The sequence below is a fragment of the Bombus affinis genome, chromosome 16 (genome assembly GCF_024516045.1).
Source record: "Bombus affinis isolate iyBomAffi1 chromosome 16, iyBomAffi1.2, whole genome shotgun sequence".
In the NCBI taxonomy this organism is placed as follows: Eukaryota; Metazoa; Arthropoda; class Insecta; order Hymenoptera; family Apidae; genus Bombus; species Bombus affinis.
In genome coordinates, this window is record NC_066359.1 from 8,408,335 (window position 1) to 8,420,569 (window position 12,235).

Sequence of the window (12,235 nt, forward strand, 5' to 3'; positions counted from 1 at the left end):
TTACATGACGTCACATGTTCTATGATACCGACCATTCGAAAGTTTTATAACGCCCTCTACAACGTATAATATCGCGTCGAGTATAATTAGTCCGTTTGAACACGCTCCGTTCATTTAAACAAAACTTTAGTTAGTGCTCGATTAAATAAAGTTCTAGCGATCGAATTCATCCATTTGAACGTGAAGTACCGTTATGTAAACGAGAAATCGTAAGTACCAAAGAGAATTCAGTAACCGCTTGCTTATTACTCGAATTACTTGTCCCGCCAATTAACCCCACTACTCCTTCTTTCTTTCTTAACCTCGCTACAATTAAATACGATAGACGTAATGTCCCCCTTTTGTTGAATAGAACAACATCAGTAATTAAATTACTAATTGAAATAGAACGATAATCATAAATGTAAATGTTAAACATAACTTTAACCATCTATCTTGGACTATCTTACCTTAACTAACTGTCTTAAACATTTTAAACTATTCATTTATAACAATCAAATTATTAGTTTATTTTCATAACATTTCTAAACATTGTTTATTATATTTAATAATTCATTAATTGCGTACAAATACACTAGACACCAACTACTGGACTATAGACGGAGTTCAATTTCTCGTCTACGTTTCGTGTAATAGATGCAACCAGATCGAAGGCAATGAGATCTTATCGTCTATTCAGTTGTTCTACGATTGGTGAGTCGCATGGTTTGGAATTTTTGGTGATGGGTTATTTAAGTGCGTACATTTGAGTTGAAATGCCAAGTGAACTATCACGATTTTTACCACAGTCGTGCGCGGTATGACGACTATAGATAATCGTCTTTCGTTGATTTTATCGAAAGATATTTGAAAGATACGTGCAATTAACGAACTGTAATGGGTTCTTCCATCATTATCAAATAGTTGTGCAATACATCTTCTGTTCCCAATATATAATAACGTAGGTTGCTCTTTCCATTATAATTTGTCTGCTAGGTTATCGATAAATTGCACTGCGAGTTTCCGAGTCATACTTCCTGTATACTTGATAGCATATAATTAATAGAATTGATTTGAGAATACAAAGATTAATTCTGACATATTATTATGAATAATGAAAGTCAGAAGTGTGTAATAAAATTCGGAAAAATCTGTAATTGTTCAAACGACTTGATGACGAGACAAGATGTGGAAGCTTAAGCGACTGAAACGACCCTGCTTTACCATATACACGCAATCGATACCCTTCCCGTAAGAAATATCTAGGCAAATGCGTTCAACCTTCTACCATCTTCTAACATCCCTATAAGGTTGTTTATTCGTTCTCTGTTCTCGATGTTCGATTCTCGGATTTGACTTCGACTAGAGCCATTTCTTCGTCGTTCTTAATCCGTTTTAACACACAAATAGAGGTTAATGAAACATCATAGTTCAAGTGTGTTAATATAACTAACGCATACTTGTTTCCTGTTACTGGCATCATGAACTATCACGCGAACTCTTGCCTTCATACTTTCCTGATCATGTGTGGCCGAATGTTTCGAAGTTCGCGTGGTTACTAGTATTACTACCATAGAGTTCGTATACTAACTGGAAGACAGTTCGCAAAACATTGGTTTCTATGACGCTTGTGCACGTATACTCTCTTACGTTTATATGTATAGCTTTACTTGTATTGGGAACACATGACGTCTATTTTGTTTCTAACTCTTTGAACTTTGTTTATATTTGTATAAAAGAGCTGAATTATTTCCAGGGAAATAATAAATAATAAAATATCAAATAATAGAAGTCAGAAGTCAGACAAGATAACAGGCAACAGCTTCGAGCGTTCGAAGTTCCATGTTTTCTTATAGAACTACTAATAACTCCCAATAATACTCTATTACTGAACAACGCTTTTAAAATTTTTAAAGAATCTAAGAAACTAAAGAATTAACTATCAACAAATAAAATATCCATATCAATGTGAAGCTGTTATATATAAAAACCCACTTCCTTGAAAGCTGAGTTGCGTTCCAAAGAATTGTTGCGCGTACATGATCTCCTGATGTCTTGCAAACTCTGTTTCGAATCAAATGGCTGCCAATGCCGCAGTCAATCATGAACCTGCAACGAGGGGACTTTATAAAACTGCTGGTTTCCCCTATATCGAAAGTTTCGATGAGATTTATATCGTGAAAGAATATTTTAAATAATAAACATAGAAAAGACACATTGCATTGATATCTAAAGCCAAATTAAGTTAAAGTCTGTTTAATACATATTATATCTTAACCGCTAACCTTTGCACGACTGTCGCATTGACATTCAATGGCGGGCACTTTAAAAATGCTTCGAAGGCCCACGAACATTTTGTTTCCATCTCTGTAGCTTCCAGGATTATAAAAGTGACACAGAGGCACGTCTTGAGGAATATCCGTTGCCATTGCTCCTCTCTCGTTTGCGTTCCTGTTTCTTTAGCCGTTTCTGTTTCTTTCAAAGTCACTGAAGCGGCAAATCCTTCTACCCTCCGGGAGCTTAAGGGCGGATACTCAAGTGGATTCAGATCCGCGCGTTTGATGCATTCCTGATCCTCCTGGAATCATGTTCGGAAACAAACTCAACTTCGACAAACTCTCCGTTTCAGAGAAACCAAGTCGATTGGCATCGACCACGTCCGAACGCTCGAACTACAATGCTATTAAAGACTCGAATTTCTTCTTATTTATTATATGTATCGTATATATTAGAATTTTCTTAGCACACGGTATTTTAGTCTCCAAAAATTGTTAATGCTTTGTTGCGCATACTGCTCAAATTAAAAGTTACTTATATATTTGAAGATATACTCGACGAATTTAATGAATTTTTTGAAAAGATATTTAACTTGGCACAATCGATATCCATCCATGGATACCTCGAATACATATTTATATTTCACTGAATATTATTCTATTGTGTAATAATTTACCGACCAATAATGTTAGTGAATAGAGAAGCAAGAAATTGTAGGTTATAGATTTATGCTGCAGAATTTTACAATCGTACGTCAGATATATATAGAATGCTTATAACTTTATCATGTTTTCGCCCAATCTGTCATTGTTATACGATGGAATTTATTTACTGACTCTTGATTTATGACTTAAGATCTGATATAGTAATATTAGTTCAGTTGCGCGAGATAATCTACATTAGTAGAACGATAACTACAAAGTTCTCATAAGATCTAGATTGTCAATCGAATCACGTACAAACTAAAAGTAAGGGGACATTATCACTAATTTCTAAGGAAGGAAATGCTCGAAGGACATATAAGATTTCACAGGGGATGAGTCGACTTTACACGTTACCATGCTATCCTGGTCGAAGGTGTTTCGTATTACACGTGCCTTGAAACACCCTGGACAACATCGAAAGCGGTTCCATCAAGCCTGTTTCGAGAAAACGCTCGTGGATAGAGCATCCCGTTAATAATTTGATGCCTATGCCCATGTAAAATTAGCATATTAATAAGAAAGACGGCGACAGCGGTCAGGATAGCAGGATGAAATGGCAGGAGGATCATCGTCGAGGCTCCTCCTTCCAGTTACGAGGATCCTTCGTGGCTCTTCTCCTCGTCTGTGTTCCTAGTGATCGAGTCTCCGCATTTAGAACTCAATGAAGCGGATCTAATTGCGGTTATTACGACGATACCCGGACGTTTCGTCCATACAGTCTTCAGAGATTTATACAATCGGTTGTTTATACTTGAACACGTTAATTTAAAAGTCATTCCTGATAATTATACTTGACAACTTGAATTAAGAATAAAAATGTTATTTAATATTAGTTATTTTGCTAGTATCGGTATTAGAATCGTTGGTATTTTCAAGAATCGTACAGATTTTGTTAAAGAAAAGCTATTTAATCGAACTAATGGATTGTCTTACAGCTACGTAGATGATCCTTTTGATTCCACAATTCTTCTTGATCACGTCCAACGTATTCGATAAATGCGACACATACGAACTTTTTCTAGTGGACAGATGAAATTTGTTATTATTAACGTTTATTACAAGAACGATGAACGTGAGAACAGGTAGGCGCGTTTTAAAGAAACTCAAATACCAACCTGTTTCCGGGGCGAAACTCCGAGGCCATCATGATCTCCTGTTAACAGAGATATCACTTTTCATTTTTTTCATATCTCATCGTGGACTTTCGGTGGTCTGGGGTCAAGAAGCCAATCCACCCACCACCTTCTCTCTTTCCTCCATTCCACGAGAGAAACGCAAGTTCCTTACTTTAAACTCCTCTTTAAATATCTACAAATTATTTACACGACGCTTGACCTAGAAAAAAAGTTTCCTATTACGTATAACGACGTGTGTTTGAAATTAGCATTGTTAATTCTTACCTATTTTCGCAATAGAAAGGATGAACTTTGGAAAGGATTTTGTACGCGATGAATATCGTTAGGAGTATAACGTCCTTGTTCTCGTGGACATTCGGAAAAAGAGAAGAAACAGACAGGGCTAGACGTTAGGGTCAAACACCTGATTATCTCTCGTTGTATTCACGTGTCCCGTTCGATGGAAACGAGTTGCTCTGTGAATTCCTGTGACCCTGCTACCAACCGTATCGTGATTTGCTCTTGATGCTGCCTTTTCTCCCTTTCTTTTCACCGTTCACGTGGCCACAACGTGAAAACACCCAATCACGATACTCGAGACAATAGCTGCGAAACATGGACTCCTGGTTCTGGATGTATCGAGAACGATTCGACTTTCTCCCGAATTCTGGTATCTCCAAACCCTTCAACGGAACAGCTTAATGAAACTGTAACGGCTCTTTTAAGCGATTTAACCTATTACGATATAGCCTTTACAAGACCGTTCAACTATTTCTTATATCTCCGGTAGATATATTAGTTACCTGGTCAATAAGACAATATTTGGTTATATGAAAATTGCGTTCGACGCAATTATAGAAATTTGTAAATTACATCCGTACATTGGCCTTCATATAGATGTTGTAAGTAGTTATTACAACGAGAAAATCGATTGAAATAGCTGCGTCGAGAGCGGTGATGTAGCCAGGAAGGAAGACGCACGAGTGACACGACGTGAACAGAAGCGTATTTGGTGCCATATTACATGCGCAGTGTAAACAACTCCGTTACATCGACATAGCAGGGAAATAAGGCGGACGAAGAGGTACCCTGGCGGGAAACCGGCGAACCAGAGGCACATATCGGCGCGAAGCAGACCAACAGCCTTTAAATATTCCCCGAAGAACAACATACAAGCTACCGTTCTCCGTCTTTCAGTCAGTTTTACGTCTGAATTTTACGTACCTTATATTTTAACGTTCGTCAGAGTTACTACGACTCAGTGAAAATTCTCGTACACTTGCTTCAACAAATTTGATATTCTTTTATTTTTCCATCGACAAAATTTATCGTACTGCGACTACGTTGATAAAGGAAGAATAACAATTGGCAGACGTGATTCTACGCGAGGTAGAAATTGATAAAAAGTTATTTATGCTACATTAGAGAGACTTTACGAAAGACCAGGAATATCGTTGTGTGGTAGATTCACCGTTTGCGATATGTAACATAGATAGGCGAATTCATATCTTTCATATATCGTAAGATAGGAAAACAGGATGGTCAAGAGCTTCGGATTATGGCGTACTCGTCATATTTTCATGGAGTTTGGTATCTCACCATGGCAACACCCTAGCGGCCATAGCGAGCCGGCAATTACGAGTACGTGCTATTGAAATACCATTACGTAGAAGATATCATTGGGCGTATCTGAAGAGAAATTGTATTTGTACATATTTATTTGCATATACGAGTACAATAATGACTTCACATTGGAAATTATATTATATTAATTCGTGATTATTTTGCATGTTCGGAGAATTTCTTTATCGTAATTACGCGATACTCGATAAGAAGAGTTTTGTTAATAAGAAAATTTAATAAGAATCGCAGAGAAACGAACAATTTCGTATATTAAAAAAAAAAAAAAAAAAATAAATCGTTTTTCTACGCTTGTTACGTTAACCTAACCTTTAATTGAAAAAAAAAAAAACTATGGACTTTACGCAGCATGTTTCTTAATAACAGCAGGATATCGTCTGAGGTAGCAGAGTCCTTCAAAACGTACATGATTCGAGAATCTTATATTCACCTTGCAACATCTGATGAGATCCTGTTCAAAATGCGTAGATGTGCCTCGTTGAAGAAAAAGCGTAAGGGAATGAATATATATGGGACGAAATAACGTTTCAGTATTTCAGACTAAAACAACAGAGAAGCGAGGAAAAAGATGCGAGATATTTCAACTTTGATACTTAACACTTGGAAGTTAGTAAGCTCTCTAGATTCTTGAAAAAAAGTGCACTTTTATTTTCAAAATGTTATACATTCGTGTAATAACAATTGCATAAAAATATCAATCGTTTAATTACATGCAACGCGTAAAATATTAAAATACAAATAATTGTATAAAATATTAGGAAACCGGATTACCGGAGATTATGTAAGTCTATCTTTTCCAATTAACGAATCAAACGACACCGAGCTCCACCTTCCTTCCTCGTGGATCACTTTACTCATTGTGAGTGAAGTGCACTCGAGCCATCCACGGCTAATTTCTCCGCTTATCCCATCGCTTCAAAAACCTACCTACAAAAACACTAGAAACCACGCACGCAGTATTTCTTACGATCTCTCGCAACCCCTTCACCCCTTAGATGTCTGGAATATCTGTAAAATCACATTTTCCCAGCTTGGAAATATTTTCGACTTTGATATCGTTAATATCTAAATACGAATCGATCGATGTTCGATACTCTGTACGATGATTCGTATATTTGAATCATAAGATGCTTCGAAACACACGCGACATTAAAAAGGAATACGCATCCCAAGATGAAAAATCTCGCTTCTTCGATTTATCTCCGATCGAATGAACCATTTCGTTTGTACTTTCGTTGACCGTAAAAACCCGTTTTCTCTCGCTACAAGAAACAAGCCACAAGCCACAAGCCACAAACTACACAGCCAATATAATATATCTTAAGAGTATTTGGCGGGGATAGTTTCTTCGGCCCTTGGCGGCCCTTCGGTGGGACCAGGAGGTGTACCAACGCGGGCGGAGAGTTCCCAAGGCCAAACGAGCTCCATCCAAGTGCTGCGATCCTGCTGAAAATGCGTGGGCGCGGTCTCCCCGAGGGCTGGCCTCGGCCAACGAAGGTCGCACCCTTTTTCGACTGGCGTGCGCCTGGCCCTTTCGTCCAACCTCGTGCGACCATCTGTCCCCTACCAAGCCGCGCGCGCGACCGTTGTCCTCCGACCTCTCCACCTTTCTTCACGAGCGATCCTGAAGGAACGGCTCGTCCCGCCGTACGTACAGTATCGAGGCGCAGGCGCGTGCAACGATACCACGTGGCTGTCGGCATCCGTTTCACCGGTTTCCATAAATTTTACCCTCCGATCGTTATATGCTAGAGACAGTGGGCAAATTTACGAAGACAGGTAACGCACGAAACGACCGATATTATCGTATATCGGTTTTCTAAATATTTCTATCCTCACAGATATACGTATACGCATTCGGTGTAGTTGTGCATTTTCCAGTTTCCCCGTAAGCGCATAGAAATCCGCAAAACGAATTATTTGTTCGATTTTATATTTCTTATTTATATGTCTGTATGTTGGTCATATTGGCGTTTTAACGAACCAAATATACGAAACGTAGTATATAATATACGATATGGTGAAAAGTAATATAATACGTAAACACGACTAGAAAATACAGAAAACGAATGATATTGACGAACAATAATGTAAGAATGGATACAAGTCTCGCGGGTAGAATAACAAATTGCTTTCATTCGCCATCGAGATCGTTCAACTCCACCCTCAAAGTTGCTCTCCACGACGCATATTCACCGATTATATCAACGCACACACGTTACAACCCCTCACGCATGCTCCTACCCTGCCTACCCCATCGACGAACAGTGGGATTGTTGAAAAGGAGAACACTGTTGCGCAATGCGTCATGCGCGATTCATTAGGACGCTCTCCACCTCTTTGGGATTTCGAAGCCTATGTTTACGCATGCCAGTGTCGATTTGCCGGCCTACCAGACCCGCCTGAAGGGACGATTTCAACTTTCTAGTGGCAACTTTCCTGCACTGTGGTACGTGTCCAGTGGTCCGACAAATCTGACAAAATTAATTCATATGCACATAGATATAGATATTTGATGTATTTTTAAAACACATTTCGTATCCCATTCGAAGCTCGAATCGTATGAAACGCGTTAATTGAAAAGAATCGAGAGTGCTTGTGTCTTACGACGTCTAAGAAATTGAGAGAGAAATATCTGTCCGGCGCTAATTACGCGGGAAGTACGTCCAATCGAAGGAGAAATTTCTGAGAAATATCCGCGATTCGGAAATTTCCAACCGGCAACTTCCTAACCCAATGTACCCAATCCACGCTATAATAACCCGAGAGTAGTAACGCGTAACTCCATCGGTGGTCGCAACCATTAAATCACCTCGGAACAACATCCATCGCCGAGTCTGTCGTTCACGAGCCGCTGCAACTGCAACTAAAATCCCCCCTGTTCCCCTGTTGGCGGCGGTGTCCAGCGCCAAGGCCAAGTTCATCGAGTTCGAGCTCGCCGTCTCCTCGTCCCTGGATCGGTTCCTTCGCGTTTCTGTGTTCCTGTTCAAAGAGCGGGGGCGGCTCCCGCGGAGGGCAGGCCGTCAAACTCGCGGGGCGGAACCATGACACGAAGAGGCGGTGCGGAATCGCGACCTCGTGGCGACGAGCACCGGGTACAAATCGTACCGATCGTCCGCGGCGTAAGATCGGATTCCAACGGCGGCTACGTTGTTCGCCGCGGGGTCTTCGGTGGTCCGAGCGAACAGGTCGACGCCACGCGGAGCACGTTGCTCCTGGATGGAAGGCAGCTCCAAGACGGAAACGCCCAGGCGTTAGGTGTATCTGCGTGGCGTCGCTGATGTACGCCCAGAAGACGTTGTGTAGGTGCACCTTCTTAACCCTAAACTTGGTGCTGCGATCGGATATGGTTGATCGGGTGTGGCCGTCTATGGATGAATAGGAAAACGGATGAACGTGTTTTTGGATACGGAGGTACAATTTGCAGATTCTGAAATAGTGGCACTATATTGCACCGTGATTACGAAATATATTAGCACGTTATCGTGTTTATCGTAATATTTACACACTGTTTAATCGGAATAGGTGTATCAAATTCTATATTGTTCGATAGTACGTACTTTTATGTGGCTTGATCGATCGGCTGTGATCGTGATCCGTGGCCGAATAGGGGAATGGGTGTGTGTGCTTTTGGGCATGGGGGTATGATTTAAATATTGGCAAAGGATTATACAGTGGCTACGACGAATATTTCCACACCGTTGTATTTATTATAACGTTTAGATATTAATTAATTAGGTTCACGAATGATCAGGTAGAATGCACAAATTAGCACCAGACGGAATACAGAATGGACCGATAGAATGTTACATACGTAGGAAAGCGCTAGAATTGGATACATTTCGAACGTTCAGTACTATTGACCGTAGAGAAGAAACTCTCGAAACGCTTGCTTCGTACGATGATAACGCTGATTTATATAACCTGGACTTAATTACACTGCGTTAGTTAGTCCTAATTGGTAGGTACTAATTCATGGAAGTAGTACAATGTTATAAACGAGGGAACGGATTCCGTGATTGAGAGAGCTCGTTTAAGCAGGTTATATAAATGGAGGAAATGAGAGGTTCACTGGGCGAGGATTCAGGAAGTGAATTTCACAGAATGAAAGGAAACATACGATTACACTTTCTAACGTTCTATTATCATTTATTATCTGTAAAACGTGTTGTTGTCGCGAGAATTTACGATCCTCCTGGATCAAACGCGAAATCCAATGTCTAGGAACTGATAAAAGCATAACGATCCTTTCTAACATCATTAACCTACGAAATAAAGATATTTAAAGTTCAATAAAGAAAATATTTTCATTCGGCGAAAGAAGAAGTTCGAAATAAATTATTTACAACTTGATACTATTCGTCATAATGATCCTATATACGGTATATATAGTATGCGGTATATAGAATTATATAATCGATCATATAACAAAAGGTTCGGCATGAATTGAAAATAAACTATTCGTAATATATATGTACGTATATATCATAATACCAAACCATCAAACGCGATGAAGTTTCTCGAAGAGCGATAACAAGTGATACGAAATGGAGAAGACGATAAGCTCGTAAATTGGCTAATAAGCTTTCCTCGCGGTATATTTCAGAGAACATTGTAAAGCGATCTACATGCACCGACGGGGTCCATAGAGAGCACCATTCGTCCATCCCATTGGAATAATCCCACCCCCCGGTCGAGACACATAACGACACAATCCATTAATCCTCCGAACCGCCTCCTGGCGGAGAATGAACCGGACTGGTGCCAGCCCCAGGGGTAACGCACCCCAATTCGCTGTCCAAACCATCTCCTCGCCATTCCTCCTTCCCTGATCATCTTGTTTACTTTTGTATTGTCTAGAACCATCGTTGATCGTCTCTTTATCGACGCGTTAATCATCGTAAATGTTTAACTCCGTGGAAAATCACGTGACACAAATTTATGCTCCCCTGGCACTTTTGTGTGTCATCCAATAATCAGCTGGCCTTTCCATGGTATCCTGATAGCACCAGTCCGTCGATGGACTGAAACGACTTGCCGCCAGACAAACCAGCCTAAATCCCTTCCTTCCTTCTTTCGCCACGTGTATTTCCACTCGGCTAGCTTAGATCGTTTCGGTACTGAAACGAAAGATGCCGATAATACTTTGTAACGGCACGCGGCTATGGGACGTCATGTTCACGAGGCGTATGTATGAATATTAATTACACCGCAGGTGACACTGGTTAGGCAGCTATCAGAATGTAGGAGGTCTCTTGGCCTGGATAAGGAGGTTAAAAACCCTTTGAATTTAGGGTGGGAATGGTGGTGTAAGTTGGGTCTTGATCCTGGGGGAGTTGACTTAGTTGAAGTCGTGATTCCGGCCTGGCAAGCTGCTGGTATGTTTGAGGGAGAGAAAGAGATAGTCGAGAGGGAAGTATCGGTTTTGTCAAGGATCGATGTTTGTTCTGTCGTGGAATGGTTTCAGATCGGATTCGTAGATCGCAAATAGAAGGAGAATTTTAAACAAATTTATAGCGTATAATTTATAGCGTTTGAAAAAATCGTTTTCCTAATTACAGGAAAAGTATTTGCTTGTAACCGTTACGCGAGAAAGCGAAGAGAAAACGAAAAACGCGTTGAATGGATAGATCCGGTCTAGGCGATCTCATCGCTAACCTAGGCTAGGCCTTCGATTCGATGGTTTCCCGCGGGGATTCCTCGCGAGGATGTTATCCTGTGAAAAAAGCGTGGGTGGAATCCCGACGAGGCGAACCCTTTCTCTCCAACGACGACAACCCGAATCCCTTCGAGCGTCCTCGCTTCACCCGCCATTAATTTTCCTCTCCCGTCCTGTCCGTTTTCCTAGTCTCTATCGTCGTCATTCTCCCTTCCGAATCGTCCACGGAACGACAGTTTCCGAAGAACGGGACGAATCATCAGAGCAACATAACTGCCCAAGGGCAAAGCTATAACCCGTGCCAACCTCGATAAAACACCTTCTCGCGGTGTATACCAGCCTACTTCGAATATGTGAATATATTTTATTCAACCCTTTCCCTCGGGCACCAGATTAAATTATTCCTATTGGTAGGCTGTCCGACGTTCCATCATCCAGAGCAGACCAGCTCCGTGGAAACGTAGAAACACCGAATACACTCCGTGCTCCTACTGCGTCGGCTAATCACCGACGAATCGCGTGACACGCTTTCGAAAACCGTGCTTCCGTCGAGTACAGACTATGGTACCGACACACGGAAGATCGTAGGAATTTCGTACGACTGCCAGCCAACTTCTGTTAGCCTGGGACGGGGGGATCAAACCAATAGACTGCCGATAGCCCTTTCGATTATCGGAACGATCAGAACGAGACCCTTCCTCCATCTGGCTCGACCCGAACGTTCGCATTTCTTAGGTGCACTTGGCTGGTGGAGACCCCTACTCGCGCGTGTGCATTCGCTACAACTCCTCGACGTGTATCGTGCCCTATTCCTTAGTCGAGTTATGATGCCATCGATCTGATGCGTTAATGGACAGTTT

At 41.0% G+C, this 12,235-nt stretch overlaps 2 protein-coding genes across 6 annotated transcripts in view; one reads left to right on the forward strand and one right to left on the reverse strand.

The window, feature by feature from the left end:
- Positions 1-484: 484 nt before the first annotated feature.
- Positions 485-12,235, reverse strand: part of LOC126925566 (uncharacterized) — a 45,793-nt gene continuing 34,042 nt past the window's right edge. Inside the window, exons 1-6 of one of the 5 annotated variants that reach the window (XM_050741257.1) lie at positions 4,957-5,289; positions 4,361-4,878; positions 4,076-4,295; positions 3,894-3,978; positions 2,265-2,557; positions 485-2,088 (exon numbers count right to left, since the gene is read on the reverse strand). In XM_050741257.1, coding sequence (XP_050597214.1) covers positions 1,899-2,088; positions 2,265-2,557; positions 3,894-3,978; positions 4,076-4,107 — 600 coding nt within the window. In that variant the 5' untranslated portion in view covers positions 4,108-4,295; positions 4,361-4,878; positions 4,957-5,289 and the 3' untranslated portion in view covers positions 485-1,898. Of the gene's footprint in view, positions 2,089-2,264; positions 2,558-3,893; positions 3,979-4,075; positions 4,296-4,360; positions 5,290-12,235 lie in introns of those variants that run through there. The other 4 variants (XM_050741255.1, XM_050741256.1, XM_050741258.1 and 1 more) reach the window with 4 other exon arrangements.
- The window catches only part of LOC126925553 (pancreatic triacylglycerol lipase-like), a 30,870-nt gene continuing 19,213 nt past the window's right edge, over positions 579-12,235 (forward strand). Inside the window, exon 1 of the mRNA XM_050741229.1 lies at positions 579-693. The gene's annotated coding sequence lies outside the window, so the exon portion shown is untranslated. The remainder of the gene's footprint in view (positions 694-12,235) is intronic.